The sequence below is a fragment of the Poecilia reticulata genome, linkage group LG7, assembly GCF_000633615.1.
Source record: "Poecilia reticulata strain Guanapo linkage group LG7, Guppy_female_1.0+MT, whole genome shotgun sequence".
Classification (NCBI taxonomy): domain Eukaryota; kingdom Metazoa; phylum Chordata; class Actinopteri; order Cyprinodontiformes; family Poeciliidae; genus Poecilia; species Poecilia reticulata.
Genome location: NC_024337.1, coordinates 9,495,407 through 9,516,474, shown reverse-complemented (window position 1 = coordinate 9,516,474; position 21,068 = coordinate 9,495,407). Strand labels below are relative to the sequence as shown.

Genomic DNA, 21,068 nt, shown 5'->3' with positions numbered 1-21,068 from the left:
AATGTAATCTGATTTTGCATGTTTGCAGTCTAAAGTCATTTATACTAGAAAAAAAAGGCTCACTTCAAAGTCTTTTAGGTTCTTAGCTTGCAATAATAAATTAATAAAGTGAAGGAGAACCATAAAATTTCTGTGTATTTTTTTTTTTACCATCAGTGCACAAGTAACAAATTAGTGCAATAAATAAGGATTTTGGATTTCTTAAATCTGATCAATGTATTTATTTACCATATTTATGATTTTACTGCATGGAAAATTTCCTCAAAGATTTTTTTGTGGGCTTTTTGAAAAAATATACGGAATTTGTTTTTCCTCCATTATGCTTTTAAATTACTTCAATATTAACAACTTGTTAATATTGAAATAATATTAGATTGAATTGAATCTTTTGTGATGTAATTCTCTGACTTTGACTGGACCAACTTCTTTCTGCCCCGCAGCTGAAATGCCATCTCCCTACAGCTCTCTGTTGTCTCACTCTATTGGTCACTTTCGGTTATGTAAACAGAGAAATGTGAGCCCTCCCTCCTCATAGGAGGCGTGGTGAAATAGCAAAACTGTGGTAGTGTGGCAAAGGTGACTGAGCTTGTGTGCATGAATTTTTGTTACCAGGCAGACTTTGCAGTCTTTGCTGCTGCTGTCAGCTCTCCTCTTCCCCCTTCCTCACCATTTCTCTCTGCTGACCCTCCCCCACACACAGCAATGTGGGTTGAAGAGTGAAGTCATGTGATCCTTTTACATCCCATCCTCCCTGTACACATGTGAATGATAATCCAAGGGTCTTGGGAGTATACACATATTAACTCTCTCTAATTCTAAGATTGTTTGTGTTCCTCTGTTTTATTCCTTTATATGTGATTTCTTCCACCTTTTCCTGTCTTGCATTTTGTCATTAATCCTCCTTTTAAAACTTCTTAACTGTCACCAGGACACCGGTGTCCTAATGGAGTCATTACGTAACAGGTAGGGGTTTTAGGGGTAAGGGGTTAATCTCTGCATGCGCAGGAAAAACCAAGAGCCAAAGGGTTCAATGTCCCACCCTGTAAGTTTGCTGCTCACCCTGCAGGGTAATTCTTTTATGCATAATATATTTTAGGAATAAATAGGTCTTTATTTCCAGTAATAAAATAGTCCACAGCATAAAAAAAAATAAGGCAAAAAATAAATCATCAAGTGAAAAGGACAAACGCACCCATCACAAAGCAGACAGTTATTGCAATGTTGAGAAAAGTTGAGGTATGTATTGTGTCGCTATATGTCTCACTATTGTTTGACACATTCACACGGCACATACATTTATAAATGTAGTTCCTCGGTAAAGCATGAACAGTTGGGATGATCCGCATAACAAACATTTAATTTGCAGATGTGATTCTTGGAAGTTGAAAATGGGATAAATATGTTGTGATGCTACGTCCGTTACTTATTCACTCATAGGCTATGTTTACATGACACTGCTGTCTGGAAACTATTGGTATTTTCAGATGCTGATTAGGGAAAAGTTCCATGTTTAGATGAAACCACCAAGACATCTTGAATCTGCTGTAGTTGTCATGCCAGGCCACTACATGGTGCTGTGAGATTAGCATGTTGTTAAAATGTGCATACGCTTTTGGCCCTTAAGACTCCCTAATGTTAAGACTCCATGAATACTGTGTGTATTTAGTGAGCTGTGCAGACACCTCACACACTGGCTGGTTGAGACTTCATAGTCTAGCATACCGATATCTTCCTTCATTTCTGACAATCAGAAGTGATACCAGCAATTTTTATGAGCTAGTTGGGTGCAAAGTCTTGCTTCTTTTCCACCAGGCCACCTGTTAGTGTTGCACAGTTGCAGCCTGGGTGATTCTCAGCCTTATCAACTCAGTGTCATATATGTGTCTGCATTTAGTCCACATGGACCCTTTGCAGGGTGAGGTATGTTGGATCTTTAGTCTGCACCTCACCAACTTCAACCTCATTTAGAAAACTGTTACCTGACTCCAGTGAACCAAGGTCTCATGTAAAACACACACATGCATTCCTTATCAGAGGAAGTTAAGTAGCACATCCAGTACGAAGTTGTCTGCCATTGTTTTTGTTGTTATCTACCACTGCAGATAATAACAAACCCTGCAACCTTGCATTCTGTGCATTTGTGCTTTCACACCAGTGAAGTACTTCACATCTCCCCGGGGTGGATCAGTCTGAGGCCTGGCTTCAAAAAGTGCCAGTGTCAAAGAATCTTCTGAGATACTTTCCTGTAGTTGGTCCCATAAGACTTTCGATGTAAAAGTGTTCTGGAGTCGCTCATGCCAACATAAGACAGTCTCTTCCTACAACAAAGTCAAATAGTAGTGTTTTTTTTTTTTTTTTAAAGCTGTCCACTTTTTCTCACGTTGATCAAGGCTTTTTTATGAATAGGGTTTTGACATTTACGTGGTACATAAGTTTGCAGTAAATGTGGTGTTTATGATGTGTTTATTACGGTTTATGATGTGTTATACTGTCTTCTGAAGCCAAAAGCTAATTTTCCAATAGCTGGGCTGACCACAAAAGTGGTGTGCTCCTGTTGCTCAATCTTCCTTTGTGTCTTTTCTCTGTGTTACTCTTTACTGATTCCTTCTTGCTATGTACTTGTTGTTTTGTGTTTGCCTAGTGAGAACAGTTCTAAACTCCAGTGTCTGTATTAGTATTGTTGCTGGCCTTCATGACCACATTGCACTCATTTTCTGATGACTTTAACTTCCAGCTCAAATAAATCTTCTCTAACTGATTTTTTTTAAAACAACAAGTTCCCTGTATGGTAATGACCTCCAGAGTCACCAGATCTCAATCCAACAGAGCACATATTGGATTTACTGAATTGGGAAGTAGAGATTTGCACTGTAGATATTCATCCAACAAACCTGCAGGACCTGTGACATGCTGTCTTATTTCAGTATAGACCAGCAGTCTCAAACTGCCTTTCTTTAGGGTCAGTTGTGCGAATTTGTGATGTGTCTCTTGCCCTACCTGCTTGAAATAAATGGTGAAACTGCCTCACTAGGATGCAGTCAGGCTCTACAGAGCTCTGCTAATGAGTTAAAAATGGAGCCAGGTGTGCTGAAGCAGAGAAACATGTAAAGGTCACTTGAGGACTAGAGTTTGAGACCACTGGTAAAGACCCACATCAGACTCTGACGAATGTTTCCAACACCTCAGCCACAGGATTATGTGTTCCAACTTGGCATTATACTTAAGAAAGTGGCCATTAAATGTTTGTTTCTTGACTGCAGATGTTTTCTCCTCCTCCACTTTAAAGTCTTTTCTTCTGAACCCATCGTACATCTGTAAAACATTTCATATATGATTGGCCTCTTAAAGGTTTCAAGTTAAATTGGCTCCAGGAGACCTTCATGGTTGTTGTTTTGCATTCATCTGCTCCTCCTCTTGTGTCCTTGTCAGTCCTCTCACCCTCCATCCTCCTCTTCATCTGTCCATCTCGTTCTGATTGAACCCGTTACCTCTGTTACCTAAGGCAGACTCTCTGGGGTGGGCGTGGCTTGCTGGCGTCACGTCGGCTTCTGTGTCAGTTGGAAATGCGGGGGGAGGGGAAGAAGAGGAGGCGGACAGAAAAGGCAGCGCCACTGGAGGCGTGGGGGGAGCTGCTACACTCGCCCGGCTGAGGCCCTTTTCAGCGACTCATTGTTTTGTAATTGTCCCATTGACACTACGTCCTCGCCGGAGAGCCGGTTAAACTGCGAAACGAGGCTAGAAGTTTGGACGCTCACAAACTCTGACACACTTGCCCAGTGAGGGAATGTGTTAGCTGTCAAAAGATGGAGCACACACCGACTGGAGTTAGTTTTTAAAGTGGAACGTGTATCTCTCAGCACAGTAGGAGACCACAACAAAAAAGTTTCAGCCACATGACATGGGTGAGTAGCTGGAGTTTCTTTTGAGTGATTGAGTGCATGACAGCTCTTATAGTTGGCTGACAGTTGTTTCCACACAGCAGTCAGCTTTTTACTCACCCCCGACATCTTTAAGTTCATATTTCTGCCATGTATATTTTTATCAGACACAAGGCAGGGGGAGATCTATCATACTGACCTACATGTGGTGCAGTGCAATTCTGGCAGAGCACAGCTCTCTTGTTTCATAAGGCATATTATGAAATAGAAGCAGAAGTTGTCCTTGTTATCCAAATAAAATCCTGGTTTACAAAAAAGTCTAAAAAACTCATTTGACTGGATGCAAATTGTCATTGTTTTCATCATAACCTGTTGTAAACCATCATTTTTTTAAGTAGTTTTTGGATTACAAACAGCTGTGATGAAGCATTTAATCACAGATTGCACATTTTCTGAAAAGATATACAACAGCATTCACTTCCCTCTGTGTGTTATTGTTACAAATCTGATTGAATAAGCCTACAAATTGAATAAAATGGCTTCTAGTCTCTCAGTAGTTCCTAGAAATTAAGGTCAAATTGTTACTTGGCAGTACTGACTTGATATTATTCTTTACACAAAAAAAAGTTAATTCATTTTGTGAGTCATGCCCTCATTGATCCACGAGTTAAGAGGGATTTATTTTGCTGATCAGGTTTCAGTTTATTTAGTCATTAAAGCTACTACCAACTTTTGTGTAAAGAAAATGAAACTCAATTAAAATATGCACATTACAGTTTGTTATCTTCAACACACGTCATGGTCTGCTTTATTATTTGTTGTCCTATTTATGTCTAAAACATAAATTATTTAAGATAAAATTTACTATCGGAAAAACAAGCTTTCATGTGGACCTACTTACATTGACATTAAATGCTACAGAATCCTGTGTGAAACTTGTTGCTAGTCTAACATAAATCTTATCAATGCTAGCTTATTAGCTTGATTTTTGTGCCTCTTTGACGTCATCATCACATATACTCTTTAAGGAGAATCCACATTTTCTTATTCAGGATGATTTTTTAAAAACTTTCCAATCCCCTTATCCTTTAAAGAAAATTCATGTATCATCCCTCAGTTGTACTTTTAAAAGGCAGAATTGTTACTGAAGAAAACATACACAACTGGACAGCATGTTTAATAATGTTGATGAGTGTTTCAAGTGTCTTAAATTAAGGGTTTTCCACTATTTCCCATATTTTTGTTTCTACAGTTTTTTTGGGGGGGTGGGATTTTCCTATGCGTTAGACAACTTGACCTTTAAATGATGTTAGCTTGACTAAATGCTTTGTCACTGTCTTATTACCTTCCATTTTCCAGTGTACGTACGAGCTGCACATACCGTATCGTGAGTTTTGCAAAGTATTTGTTTGTTGGTATTTCCAGAAACCTTGACCCAGATTTTTGCGACCATATTTCTTCTCATTCGTATTACACAACACAGCTGACAAAGAAGTTGACTCTCATAAGTTTGTGTGCGCAACCACTATATCGCTTACTTCAAAGAAATGTAATTGTTACCAGCATGTTTTCATATGCAAAATATTAAAGCTTTGTTTTATGTCTTTAAGAAACCTTAATAACATGTACATTAACAAGATGACTGTAAAGTGACTGCTTCCGCACATGCTCTGCTATCCTACGTATGCTCATAGGGGCGTGTATTTTATTTTTCCTTTCATTTGGGATAGGGGGAAGGTAGAAAGTGACACTCAGACCCTCCCATAGACATACCCCCTGAATGGGGCCCCAGCTCCAACATGCAGGGTTATGTAAGCTTTCATCTGCCATCCCTCCTGCTTTCCTCTGCCTTACATTGGTGTTATTGAGTGGAGAGGAACACACGGAGCGGTCAGCTAGAGCAGTCAGTCACTCACCGAAGCTGCCGATTTAAAAACCAGCTGCATATTAAATTTAGGCTGAGAGGAGGGTGATAAACCTCCTCCTTTAATTTCCAGTTCACAAAACAGAGGTTGATTCCAGTGTGACAGAAAGGCAGAGAAGTCGATCTCTTATCTTTCCGCAGTAACCATGCTGCTTCTGGATGAATCCGAGTCTTTTTCAGGTAGGTGACATTACTTACTTCACGTTTTAGGAGAACTGGGGCTGCAATGAGTGTAAAAACCCGGAGGGAAATCTGTAGAAAGTTTTGGATGCATATAAGTGAAAAGATCTTGCACAAAACACCAGAAACAGGATTTGAGGTTAGATTATGAGAAGCGCAAGAAAAAGGATTCGGAGATGATTCACAGCCAGTGGCTTATTTGAAAGATAATGATCGGTGCTGGTGTGGTGCAGTGCTACTTCTATGCGACATCCTGTTTGCAGAATAACATCATGGACTGAAGGCAGCACAGGGCAAAGAATTTATAGGAAGACCTTCAAAAGTGAAAAGGACTCAAAACAGGGATATTTCTATGAGTTTTGAAGAAAACAGAAACTCCTTCACAGATGGACTGTTAAGTTACTTAACCTTGTTGCGTAACAGCAGATCGTACCGACCAAAGCAAGCATGGTCTGTCTTCTCATGTGTTTGCCAAACCTCTTTACTTTCAACTTGTCTTTAGACCCGTCCGTCCCTCTTGGATGTCATTCCTTGTTTTCTCTCGTTTCTTCACTTTTTGTGGGGGATTTTTTGCCGGTCTCTTCAACTCACGTACGCAGCCCGTTCCTCCTGTTGTCATCCAGGTCCCGCCTTCCCATTGGCTGCTCGTATCATTACCTAAACCCCGGCTTGTGTCTGATTGGTGGAGCCGTGCGGGCTTGAGCCATGCTCGAAGTGTGAACATGTGGAAGCAGGAAAACATATGGTTCAGCAGAGCACTGGGTTATGGGGGTAAACGTGACAGGCATAAAGAAAGGACGGCTCAGCATGAGAGGATGCTGTTCAGCTGAATAAATGTTGAATACCAAAAGAGCTTGTCAGTTCTGAAAATATTGTTTGATTAGTTTAACAAGTTGAGTTTAATTTTTCCTTCTTTGATTAAAAAAAATGCATCACTACAGTTACCTCGAGGTAAATCATAAATTTGTTTTCTTGTTTTGCAATGCATTTCAGAAATGCCTGAACTTTTAATATCAACTTCAACATAAACCGTGTCTTGTTTTTACTAGCAACTTAACAAATATGGAATATTGTTTTCAAGTTGGCTTAAATCAACCTGTTTTCCTTTTCCCAAATGTAAATATTGTTGTTGTAGTCTTTCTGGTTTTAATCTTTTCATTTATACATGTTATTTAGATTTACATTGATCAGAAATGTTTTGAGCATTACAGCATTATTTGTACTGTAGCTGACTGGTTTCTCTATAATAAAATATTTTTTCTAGTCTCCCTGCCCTAATTGTAGAGTAAACATTGTATTCAGAGAACAGATGCTGTAAAACTCGATTTGACGTTTATTATGGATTTGCACAGTTAGTTTAGATAGCATTACAGGGGCTGTGCAGATCCTTACCTTAACTCACATTTCCAAAAGGCTGTCAACATTACAAAACCCAGTCTGCTCAGTGAAAGAGGCTGAAAAGCTCAAAAGGATGAAACGGAGCAATATTTCTGTATTCTGCTCAAGGTTCCTGTTGAAAGTCTTGCTCTCTGTTGTTTTCTCACAGCCTAAAGGCCATGGAGGAGAAAAAAAATGCTTTTCATCCCTTTTTTTAATGTAACGCAACACTTGCCTGCAACACACATCTCAGAAAGAAAGGCTAAGTTTCTGTCAGTACTTTTGTGAGCAGTATATTAGAAACTTGGCTGAAAGTAAGAGTATACGTTTGTCCCTTGGCTAGATTTATAAAACGTTATGTTGACAGATTCCTCTTTGTTTGAATACATTTTATTCAGGATGTTCTTTAAAACATTGCCATAACTTGAAAAGAGGATGTACGTTGATCGTCTATGGAGAAATTACAAATGTCCATATGTCCTTACTTGTTCAGTTTTCATTTGGGAGTTTTTGGGTGAGCTGGAGCATTTGATGATTCATTATTACTGAAATGAGTCATGACGAGCAGCGATAAGGACTAAAGAACACACTCAGTTCTCCTAATCCATTGTGCTGAGTGTGTGTGTGTGTGTGTGTGTGTGTGTGTGTGTGTGCGTGTGCGTGTGTGTGTGTGTGTGTGTGTGTGTGTGTGTGTGTGTTTCCTACCCCTGTGTGAGTACAGTCTGTCCTTTAGTGAGGAGATGCTTAGTGAAGGAAATAGAAAAGTAGACCTCTGTGGTACAAAAACAGGAGAGGGGGTTGACAAACTAGATTGCTTGTTCTGTTCTGACAACCTGAAAGTCCAAAGTTACACACAAGACTTTTTAAAATTGTCTTTATAAGTGAAGGGTGTTTTTGTCACAGTGACCTTTTGTAATATTAAATGTTTTTTCCAACTTGTATCTTAACTGCTGTGCTTTGGGTGGAGTTTTTCCCTGACAATATTCCAGCTCCAGTCTTTGTAAGTAGCTTTAGTTAGTTTAATATCTCAACCATTGCTTGTTATAAAAATTAATAATCTGAGTCATCCTGCTGAGTCATCAGTTATGGGAGCCCTAATGTGCTGAGTCATCCTTTGCTGTTACTCAGCAAACCGTGTTGAATCTGACTGGACGGTTTGTCTTCCTGAGCATGTCCAGAAGGTTCTAGATGCTGACCGCCACTCAGGAAAATTAGGGGGAGAAAAAGCATCTTAGAAAGAGCTTCTGTTGGTAATTCTGTCGGTTTTTCTGTACCTTAATTTGAGTTGATACGCATATAGAAAATCTTTTTCTTAGCATATAATGAACTCAGACAAATGTGGAATTCTTTGATCTAAAATAGCCGTCATGTGCTCTGACACAATTTTCCACAAAATGTTTAAGAGATCTGTTTCTTAGTAGGTGGGATTTCGCAGAAGTATTTTACAGGGGCTGAAGGTAGACGCCGTCTGCCAAAGAACATTACGCAACAGGCTATAGTTTGTCCAGCACACCGACAGCCAGCTCCAGCTTCCAGCATGCGTCCTCTCTGCCTCTATCCTCCTCCTCCTCCTTCTTGGCAGCTTTGACACACTGGCCTACAAACTATCCTGTTCTACCTCACCTCACCCCTCTGCTGCCGTTGCTTATTGCATTATCTCCTTTTTATCTCTCTTTATACTTTGTCATGTTTTCCTCCTATATATGGTCCTTCACGGTTTCTTTGACTCACATGTTTCCAGCCGGAGCGTTTCATAACTCACCTGTCTCACTCTAATAAAGCAGCCCTAATAACTAATTCAGGGCAGTCTCTTATGTAACAGGTATGTGTATGTCTGTGCATTTGGGTGTCAGTTTGGGTGTACGTGTGTCTTATTTGCTTTGCAAAATTTTTACTTTTCATCCAGTCAAGTTGAATCTTCTGCTGAATCTGCATTTTAAATTTTAAAATATGCAAAGAGTAGTTTTTTTCAGTTGAAACCAGATACTGATATTAAATCAGGATAAACGTTTCTTGTTCCAAGAGTACTAAGATTATTTCTTTTAGCCAAATGGAAAAATAATTAGATTTTTTTAAAGACAGATTTTCATTTTCTTCAAATTTAGATGTTTTCACACATTTCTGATGCATTTGGTAGAATTGGCTTTTTAACTATTTGACTTTTGTCTTGCATACCTGCAGAAACACCCATTAAATCAGTAATTTTTATGTCTGAGAGAGTCATCGGGACGGTTTAAAGATAAACATCCTCTGTCTCTTTCTCTATCAACTCAATTTACTATTGATCAGTTTATCTGTTGTTTTGCATTTGCTCTCCCGTCATCCATACATCGTATCGGTCTTCACCGTTACTCTTAAGCCTTTGTGAGGCTTCAGAGCGGTCTCTAAAGTATGAGAACAGCTTTCCAAACAGCCGGATTGAGGCGTAAAAATCCCCGAAATCGTCAGGGTGTGCAGAGAAAACACTCGTAATTGCGTTTGCACGTTTGTTCTTGAAACATGACGCCGTTCGTCTTGTAAGTGCGTCCTGGATGTTTGTGACGTGGTGCATCTTTATGAGCGTGTGTGCGCGCTCAGGACGTGAGGTTTGTGTGAACATGCAGGTTGTGTAACAGCCAGAGGCAGCAGTTATATAAGTGTCCGCTCTTGCCCGACCGGCCTTAGCAGTGGTGGCCTGTCTTTTTAGGAAGCAGCTCTCTTCTTAGTGAGACTGAGGCCTTATGCCTGCCGGTGTGACAGCGACAGTAATTGGGGTTTTAATAAATCAGGCTGTAGTGCACGGAGGCGTGTCAGGACACCTCAGGCTGGAAGTTTTGTACACTGCATACCTTTCATCATATGCCTACCTACTGACCTGATTTAACTCAATCGGTTTTTAATATCTGCGCTCTTTCATCCATGTGCTGCTGGTTGGTGTCAAATCAGATAAAGCTTCCTGTTATCTGGGATTTCTTTCCACCACGGCGCACTTTGTCGAGGAAATGAGATGAGTTGTTGCTGCATCTCTTTGGAGGAAGCAAACCTTTTCCAAGTTTGGGCGAAAGCTGAGGTGGCTTACCAGAGTAAAAAACTTGACAACAAATGTTACCTTTTTTTATTGCGTTTTCTTTTAGACGTCTTGCCATCGTTTGTTTTTAACAGGATAAAATTTGCCATCACTTGTACACTCAACATTAGTTAATGAGAATTATGAACTCACTGGCAGATTAAGGATTTTTTTTTTCCCAAATCAAAAGTCACACGGTGCCACATTAAAAAAATCTTATTTCACTTCAAGGTAATATGAAGTTTTTTATCACCTGTGCAAATTGAGAGCAACCTGCTGAGTTGCTTCATGGAGTTTTAAGTTTATTTGAATTTGCTACATTTAGTTTTGTCTCTGAAACACAAGCTTCTTTCTTGTATATTTTAGTTGCTCTTCTCAATAGTTAGTTTCTTTTCTTTTTCCCTTTATGATGCTCCACAAGATCCCAGTAAAAATGAACACATGGGGCCAATATGCCTAACAACAACATACGTCTTTGGACTCCAGATGGGATTGTCCTTAATGACCTCCTGTTGATTTCCTGTTAGATGTATGAAAATGCAGAGTAAAACGTGAACTTGTATGGATCCTCACTGGGTTGTGCAATTAGAACTGATTTTCATAATATTTATTTGAGATCAAGCTGAGACCTAGATGGGGTTCCCAGCTGCTTTTGCCTATACGGGTTGCATTTAGCCGACACAAGTGGGTGCCATAAAAGACGCCCCTCTGTGACACTAGTTCTGAGTTTAGCCAGAGCAAACTTTTTAATTTGCCCACATACACGTTGTCTGCGACGTGTAAAATCCTGCGATTAAACCCACCTGAGTTGGGTCACTTGATCAACTCTGGTTTACGAGTCCAAATCCCTTTGACCCCGATGAGTATTACCCTATAAGCACACAATGCAAGGCGATGAGGAGGATGAAGCTAGCTTCTCACTGGCTTCATCAAATTCAGCGTCCTCCAAGTCTATGTAAAAATGTATAATAGAAACTTGTGTACATATTAGGAATTTAGTTATTTTTTACTGATAATCTCATGCCTACTTAAGATTGCATTCTTGCAAAAAGATATACAGTACTCGGTGTGCTACAGATAGACCTCTGATATACTTTCAGCTTCAAATGAAGCAGATGTGGTGTTGGGACTGTTCATCTCAGCTCCTGTCTGTCTTAACAGAAGGACCTCATGCAGAGGTTGAAGCTGGGTCAGATTTTGGGCCTTCATTGAATCAGTTGTCAGAAGAGAAAAAAAGGATGTGAATGAGATTTTTGAAAGCTGAATGTGATAGTTCAATGCAAACTTCTGCTTAAACCTAGATTTCCTCTTATGTATATTCCTCTTAATAAATATAAATCTTCCAGTGTGAATGTTGTACTGTATTAAAATCAGCTGAATTCAGTCACTATAAAAAAAGTAGAGAGTTAAATAATTTTAATTTCTTCCCATATTTTGGTCATCTCAAAACGACTTTGTGCACATTTTTTTCAAAAAGTTTTTGGAGATGGACGTTATTTATTTTAATGTAACCTTACAAACTGGTTAAAGTAGTCTATAAAGGTATCAGATGTGCAGTTTTCTCTTTCTGATTTATTATTACATTTTGCCTCTTATTCTTTGTCAAACAAGCTGCCCTCCCTCTGCTGCATTTCATCATCCTGAAGTTTCACAATTCCCACCCATGTTTTCCAAAACATGGAAAACATGGGTGCTACCACTGTGTCTTTACATGACACAGTGGTAGCAGAAGTGTTAGAGATTTTTTGGTATTATCATTTTGTTGTTACTTTAGTTCATATTCAGTCTAATGTTAGAGCAGATTAAAATGTTCTCTTCTTTAGTGTGTGTATTAACTGACCTGGGGGGTCACAGCTGCCTGTTCATCTTCAGGTGAAACAGTTTGACCRAGATTTGAACCGGGCTCAGGCCGTAAATCAGATATCGCATCTGGAACTGGGTTGCTAGTTGTTTAGGTAAATTGTTTTACGACCTTTGCTGTGTTTAGGTAAAATGTTTTACGACCTTTGCTGTGTTTAGGTAAAATGTTTTACGACCTTTGCTGTGTTTAGGTAAAATGTTTTACGACCTTTGCTGTGTTTAGGTAAATTGTTTTACGACATTTGCTGTGTTTAGGTAAAATGTTTTACGACCTTTGCTGTGTTTAGGTAAAATGTTTTACGACCTTTGCTGTGTTTAGGTAAAATGTTTTACGACCTTTGCTGTGTTTAGGTAAATTGTTTTACGACCTTTGCTGTGTTTAGGTAAAATGTTTTACGACCTTTGCTGTTTTTTCTCTGCTGTCTATCTTGCCTATCCTCCCTCTTTGAAGTTTGAAAATAAAAGACAAGCTTTACCCAAAGATTTTCAGAACGCTCTATGAACAGCTCGGAGGAGCAATTGATAGAGTTTGTTCTCCTTTGCAAAGTTTGTCATAAAATTCATATACGTTGTCTGTGGTTCTTTTATGTAGGTTCTAGGAAAATACCTATCAAGAAGGGCACAGAATGTACTGTATGTGTTTATCTTCTTAAGTCTATCAAGCTGAGAGTCAGAGTCTCTATAATGTCTCAACCCTTACTTTGATTACAGAATTAGACAAACTATTTCAGTACTTTATTCATTTCATTGACGTCTCCATCCCTCTCATTTCTGCATGTTTCCCAGAATCTTCCATCGGCGCTGAATAACTAGTTTGTTCTCAGTGTGTGTGACGTGAAGGATTCTCCACAGTTGTAGTAGGAAATATCTGCCGTCATCTGTAATCTGCTTACGTGGACGACAGCCGGAGAGCATCGGGGCGCGACACAGACAGAATGCCCATTTCAACTCCTCTCCGTTTTCTTTTTTTCCCCCTTCTTTGTTATTTAATGACATTTGATGTTGGTGAATAAAAAAAGAGATTGCAGAGGGAGGAAAGTGTAGACGACACACACACACAGGATTTGCCAGTGAAGCGAGACAGATGAGATGTCTAAAACTGAGAAAAAAAGTGGGACCTTAGGTAAATGATTTGCACTCTTTGTCTCACCACTGTTGAGTCTGCAGAAAGTTAAATTAGGTCAAGTGCTCAGGGTCTCAGTCTAGACGTCAGTACTCAGCTGCCTGACTTCATGTTTTATAGATGCAAACTCAGAAATGTTCAAGCAACTTACGCTAGAATGTCCTGAACCTTCACGAAGATAACAGCTTCCAGAAAAACAGCTGGGAGACGGGAGATTATCTTTTTTGTCCTGTCTGCATTTAATGAGCCAGCTCCAGAAAAGGTTATGATGTCACTTCATGGATTTTTACAGCTCATTTGAGCTTAAGAACAAGACATGTCGTCTTCTACTTATTGGAAATTCAGTCTGAATGAGCCATGAATGACAAAAAATGTACATTTGAACAAAGTTTCAGGAGGCGCCATTTATTTAATTTCCCCTTTAGGGTTAATAAAATATTTTTGAATTAAAATTTAATTTACAGGGTAACCAAGACTTTTTCACTGGTTAAGCATTAAATTATGTGTTCATTAGTGTAGCAAGAGACATTTGATTCTCAATGTCTCAATGCAGCAGTTTAAATCTAAATGTTTGTCCCATCTGAAAGTAAGAAGTATGCGAGGCAACCGGGTGTTTTTTTTGTTGCCATTTTTCTTTTTTGAACAAGCCAAACTCTAAAGCACTGTTATATAAACTCTCAACATATACCACAGATGGAGTTGCATAACTTTGTGGTTGCAGAAGATGTTTACAGCTGCAGCTGCCCTCAGAGACGCTATAGCATACTCATGACAAACAAGGGTTTGTCGAATTGTTTTTCTCCATTCATTGCTTCCCCCGGTGCCGTTTGTTCGTGGAGCACAAAGTTTTTCTTCCCACACTCGACTAAACAAATTAATGGTTTGGAAAAGCTGCTGTGGGTTCTGAGTTACTGAGTGACACTTCAGACTTCTGATGAGACAGCCAGTTATCAGGATGCTTGCTCACGTGTTGTTTTTTTTTGCAGCTCACCTTGAACTCCTTTTGAGGTTGAAGCTGCTTTCTTTGTTTGTTAGTTTCATCCTCCGATTTCTACCTTACTTGTTGCACGTTGATCATTTGATTCAGTCACCTAGCAACTGTCAGCAATTACGCTTGAATTTTCTCAAAGTAAGCCCTCCTAATGAGCAGGGTAGGTCTCGCATGTTGAAATTACATAAAGATTGGAACCAGTGGGCAGTTTTCTCTTGCTCCTTCATTACAGCTACTTCTGAGCTCTTCAGTTTGTCCCCAGTGCTGGAAAAGACAAAGGGTTCGTAACTTTATCGTTTTGAGTTCGCAGAGATCATAATAAGAGGATTACTGTTACTGTAACAAAGACTCAGTGTGTCACAAATGTTGAAAGCATTGCCAAAATGCCTAAGTTCATTAAATTCTCTGGTCATACAATGAAGGAACTGACCGCTGTACTAAGCTTAAAACTGACCGTCAGAAAGTTAAGTACTAGAGCCCACATAAACATATCTACATCAAAAAGATTGGGATTTTTACTCAACTTAGAGATTATGTCCAGCTCTTCTGTTATACAATATACAGTATTTATTTTTTACAAGAATTGTAGAAAATATGGAATTTGTTACTGACTGAGCATGGCCCATTAACCAATATAAAGGTAAAGTTATATTACTTTAAAAGGAGACACTGCTGAAGTAGGTAACTTTTTTAAACAATTTGTTTTACATGTTTCATTGTCACCATGTCAGTCATGCGTGTGTATGTGCTGCTAAATGTGCTAACTGTGGAGAAACAACTTAACAGGACAGGAAAATTGTTTGGTTGTTTCTGACCGGGAGTTGTGTATTTCTGCAGATGGCGGCAGGACCACCAGGTGGAAGCAGGGGAGCGTTTTTTGGGGGGGGGGTTTACAGATTATCTGTCTCATATTATACAGTCAGAACACTGTGACAGTTTTAACAGATATGTAAAAAACATATTGGTTCATAAAAGTTACTAACTGCAACTTTAAAATTCAAAGAAAGTGACAGGAGTTTTCTTCAGCCGAGAATCTCCCCCACCTGTTGATGTGCACTGCTGGTCAGCAAGCTTAGCCTCAATGGACAGCTAATATCAGCTTGTTGAAATGTATTATTCTACAAAAGTGCAGTGATAAAAAGATGTATTATAGCAATGAGCATGTGAAAATCTGCTAAATTTAGCAGTAGTTTATTCCATTTTCTTGTTTCCTTTGTCATAGCAAAAAAATCTAAATAATGAAAACTGTTCATGTTAAGATTGGTGTAAATAATATTCAGTGAGACAATAAAAGATTTATGTCATTTTACCTATGATCAACATTTTATATTATTTTGCTAAAATGCTTTAAGAGCTTAAACAGAAGCAGCTGGATGACATCGAACATTTTGTGTAGAGTTATCATACTGTTCTCGCAATTCATAAACTTGTTAGATTTATAGTTGACATGTTCTTCTTCTAGCAAGTTCTTCATATGACTAACTCATGGTTTCTTTCAATACTATAACGTCTAAAGAAAAAAGATTTTGGTTTTAAAGTGAAAGGAGGTTTCAGAAGTTTACCCAAAATGTTCAGTAAGCAGCAGGATGCTCTGGTGTAACAGTGGTGATGCTTTGAAGGCTGGCCTGTGTGGGCTGCGGGTTGCAGTAGGAGCTGATTAACCGAAAGTTAATAAATGACAAGCTGAGTTATCTGGATGTTTTTTTCTTTTTTTCCCCACAATGTCATGTGGGTTTGTGTCTTTACATGATCAATTACGTTCATCTAAATACTGATTTTGATCGCGGATTCCTTGAGTCTCAGTGAGGGAGCATTGATTAACCTTTTTAGTTACATAACTTATTTAGTGCCTTTATGTGGGTGGGTTGTATAACCTACCAGGTCCTACTGAGCCAAGATTAATAAATGCACTTCCATTAAAGTTAAATATGATGTCTTTTTTTTTTAATTACCTTAGTTCAAACATTTAACGGCCACTCTAATTATTTCACTTGATAAGTTTGATTGTTTTAGATGAGATAAAGATGTGTGTCAGTCATAAAATGTTTGGAGTCCGCTTGCAGCTGCTGCCAACCTGTTAATTGCCTACACATGAGCATCCCACTCTTCTATTATTGGTAACTTCAAACAGAAATCTGTTGAGCAAACATGTCTCTGCTGCACTTATTCTTTCAGTTTTATCGCCACTCTTTTAGTTTGATTGGCTCACAATGTACAATTTTAAATGCTAATAAAAACCCACAGCTAATGGGATTTTTAAATGAAACCTCCAATTTATTGTGGCAAGCAAGCATTTTGCTCTTTGGGTCAAGTAAACATGTTAAACTTTAACTGGACGGTATCTTGTGAAGCAGGTATGACTGCAGTAGGTGTGTCTAAGAGCTTTTTAGAGCACATTTCGTAACCAACTTGACAAAATGTCTGCTTTCTTACGTTGGTGAATGAATCTTTGACTTGTCGTCCTCTTGACCCTCAGTAGGAAAGTGTCCCGTTTCCCAGAATCTGCATCTGTGTTTCGTTTGCTTGTGTGTGGGTGTGTGCGTGTGTGTCTGTCTGTTTGCTGTCCAGCCCGCTTTGATGTCTCTCTCCCCTTTTCCTCTTTCCTTTGGTTTTCCTGCCTCTTCGGACTGTTTGTGTGTTTGCGCTGATGTCGAGGCTCTTCACATTTCAGGAACAGTTATGTAACTGTTGTGTAAGGTTGTGCCGGACAAATGGAAAATGGGGTACACGGTGTTTTCAAGTGAATTTCTAAATCTGCGTCTGGCGACGAAGGTTGTTTTCTTTCTCTCGTCCTTCATCTGACGATAAGGTTAATTAGACTCATTTTATGAAACCTCCATTTTAATTACAAGGACCACAGTTTTTATTTATTATTATATATGTTGCTGTGTCTACCCCGTTACAGATTTATTCTGTTTGCTGTTTTTGTCATACTTATACGCCCTAGATCAGAGGGGGCCAAGTCGAGTCCTGGAGGTGTACTACTCTGCAAGTTTTAGATGTAGACCTTCTCCCAAACTGAGTCAAAGGAACAGCTTATTACTAGGTCTCTGAAGAGCTAAATGACATGTTAGTCATCTGGCAAACAGCAATAAGTCCACTTGTTGTCTTAAATACCAGTCTGGAACATAAAACCAAACAAACTCGAAGCCTTCCAGATTTTCACTTCTTTAATTAGTGTTTGCTCTTTGTTTTCCTTTGGGACTTTGTTCACTAGTTTTCTGACCCTCAGTCAATGTTTAGCCCAGTCTATTAAGTGTTAGTGCCACGGCAGAAAAAAACAACTGCCTGGTATGTTTTTCCAATGGTTTGTTGTTTGAAAATAAATTTGCATTAGGTGCCATGGCTAAAACAACCCCGATCTTTTCAATCCATGGAGATACACTGTAATTATTTAGAAACGTCAACGTTATTATAGCATTTGGGGAAAGCCGGAGGGGGTCGCAGTAACACAGCTCCTGCAGTTGTTCAGATATTTCTACTGAGGTTGAACAGTTGGACTGAAAAGATCTGCTGGAAATTGGATACTTATTGCCATACATTTATAGGAACAAAGTCATTTTTCACTTTTGTTTTTTTTTTACTGACTCTTAAGCCAGCAACTTTTTCTCATCGTTGTTTGATCAATTTTTTTAAACATTTAATGTCAACACGTCAATCGCTCAGACCCACGGCAGAGCTGGTGTCATCGGCAGCCTGGTTGAGAAGTTTGTTGCCACGGACTTTAGGAGCGTTTTATGTAAGCTGTTTTTCACTTCACACTGAGCTCATCATCATCACCGGCCTCCGTGCCCCATTATGGCAAGGATGTTTGTGTGAGTGCATGCGAGCTTATGTACATTCTCATGCCAGGTATCACGCTGAGAGCATGTTTTCTGTGCTGGGTTTTTGTGTGTGTGTTTGCATTGAAATGGAGTGTGTGCGCGTTTGAGTGTGTGTGGCATTGTTGCATCCTTGTTGGTCCAGTCTTTCCAGGCAGAATCTTGACTGGACTGAAGGATAAATTTGATTGGTGTGTTTTCATGTCATGGTGAGGGATCCAAAACCTGACAGAACATCATGTTATTTTCTGAACCAAACTGGAGTCTTGCTATGTACAAAATGATTTTTAGGAGGGATGAATCTTGGTTTTATTGCTACTTCATTTATTTTTAGATGGAGAGCAACGGGCTGAGAAATCTGTTCCGTCTCTAAAATGTTCCCCACAGAAACATAAACTCAAGCGATTTTACATGTGTGTTGGATATTTAATCATTGATTAATGTTGTTTTATGAGTGCTCGTCCCCTGAAATATGTCTGTCTGTGCGTCAGTGTTTGTGCCCCGTCTTGTGTTTCATAAGCTGTCCATTTTTTTGATGCAGCTCTTACATAAGCTCCAGATCTGGTTCAGTGTGCTTCTGACTGAACAAGCGAGAGAAAGAAAGCAAGAAAAAGAGAAGGTTAAATAAATAAAGTTACGTTCAAGGAGATTGAGGGAAAATTGATACAAAATTTTTTTTAAAAAGTAGAAAAAGCAACACAGGTTTTCACTTTTCAGAGGGATTTTAGGGCAGAGAGAAGAACTTTACCTGCACTGGTTAGTAAATGACACCTTGAGCCTCATTCTACAAGATTGAACAAGAAAAATATAATGTTTTTCATTAATTATTATTATTAAGCCCTGCAAGGTTAAACTCAAAACTCAGAAAATAAATCCTGACAATTACAAGAAGTTACTCTAATATTTTGCTACCAAAAGATATCAGCATTTTTATTAAAATTGATCAATGGCTGGCTAAAGTTTTACAATTATTGATGCACCTGAATTTTGGTTTATCCAAACATTTGACCTACAGGTTGTATTATAAAAAATATAGCAACTGTTTTTTTTTGTACTACTCTTACTCTGCCCTTATTCTGCCTTATTTTAAGCTTATTGTTGAATCAATTTTACATCGACAGCAATTCTCTTGGCTTGTGAAAACTGTTACAAAGCAATAGCAACGATGGTTGAGGTGAGATCACTAAGACAGGACTCAAAATCTTCCTTACTGGTCACCAGCTGGTTTCCTGATGCATCTCTATACGACGCCATCAAATATTTTGAAATATGATCCTATACTTTGGTTGGGAGTTGTTTCAATCTAACCTCTGTCAGATAACAGTCATCAACTTTACCTCTTTGAAAAAAATAAAAACTCATGTTCGTCTATGATACATTACTGTGCTGTGCTTTATTTTACATGTTTTCATTCAGATTTATACTTCAGTTCTTTGTGAATATTTCAAATCAGAGATAAGAAACATAAAAGGGAATTGGTAACAAATATGCGCCAAGTAGGGGAAGTTATACTTACCGTGTCTAAACGGTGGCGCTTCCTGTTTTAAGTGGGTTGCCTGAGTGTTTAAAGTTGCTTCGCTGTAACAGTGAAACACCAGTCCATGCCACTTCCCCTGAGTCATCAGCTATTATAAAACATTGTTATGCAAGCCTTCCTGCTGTTGAGAGCTGGCAGACGCCATATTTTTTCATTCCAAATACCTCTCTAACCTCTCTGTCCTTATCAAAACGTAGCCTGTCATTGTTTCTGATCCAACATACAAAACCCATCGAGGTTTTGATGAAAACCAAAGAGAAATATACAAAATACATATAAATATATGATAAACACATGGAATTTTGCAAAAGTGTGTCTTAAATTTGGTAAAGGTGTAAAACAACAGCAAAAGGGTGTGATTGGCTGTGAGGGAAAGTTGCATGTAAAATTCATAAAATAATTTCAAGTTGTATTTATTCCTGGTTTGGCTGAGACGTTGCAGTTTGTGTGCGTGCTACTATGAGTTTTTCCATCATTACTTTCAAAGACGGCCTCAATATTTGTTCTCACATCTTGAGTGAATAAAAATACACAGTAAATTGCTGCCGATCCTTTTAAACCCTGAGCTCAGGCTCGGCTAAAACAGTTCATGTAACATGAATACAGACGCTTTCATTTAGAACTGCAGCAATTTTGTTCGTCACGTTGAAGTAACCTTATATTTTTTTTGTTAATATTAATTCTTATGATGAATGATAACAATTGAAGCTAATCTCTCCTTTATTTGTTTTTATTGATCATCATCTGTGTTCCTGTTTTCCTCCTACAGACCAGTCCCACAGCGCCCCCTTCAGCTCGGAGAATGAGGCTCAGGGTGGCGATCCGGCTGTGTGGCAGTGCACCCCTCCCCCATCTACCTCGCCTTCGGCGGAGGCGCCGCACCACCCACCCACCTCGCAGTCCTTGTCCAGACCCCACTCGAGGCCGGCAAGCCAAAGCCACGCCCCTCCCTCCGCCCTGACGGGAACCAAGAAGAGGAGCTCCAAGCCAGCTCACATGAGACGAAACATCAGGTACCGGAGTCGGCGCCTCGGGCCAAGCTTCAAACACGGTCTGAGTCAGAGAGCTAGAAGGACGCCCACCTAGTTACTCTGTAGGGATCCTTGAAGAAACAACACAAAGTGCAACAATTAACCCCTCTATTAAAGCAAACTCAACGCCTTATAGAAGTTTTTTTTTTTTATTGATGCTAGACATTGGGGGCAGACAAAAAAAACCCCAGCTAAAAATACTTTATCTGATTCTATAATGTTTTTATCTTAGTAACACTTAGTTGTAGTTGCATTAAAATTTGTTTACTAGCAGTTCTATTATACTGTGCAGCTTTTTTT

General features: G+C 39.1%; 1 protein-coding gene across 5 annotated transcripts in view; it reads left to right on the top strand.

Moving 5' to 3' along the window:
- The window catches only part of LOC103467138 (helicase ARIP4-like), a 58,585-nt gene that overhangs the window by 19,205 nt on the left and 18,312 nt on the right, over positions 1-21,068 (top strand). For 3 of the 5 annotated variants that reach the window (XM_008413228.2, XM_008413229.2, XM_008413231.2), the window contains one exon: positions 20,507-20,750. In XM_008413228.2, coding sequence (XP_008411450.1) covers positions 20,507-20,750 — 244 coding nt within the window. Of the gene's footprint in view, positions 1-3,706; positions 3,903-5,726; positions 5,983-20,506; positions 20,751-21,068 lie in introns of those variants that run through there. The other 2 variants (XM_008413233.2, XM_008413232.2) reach the window with 2 other exon arrangements.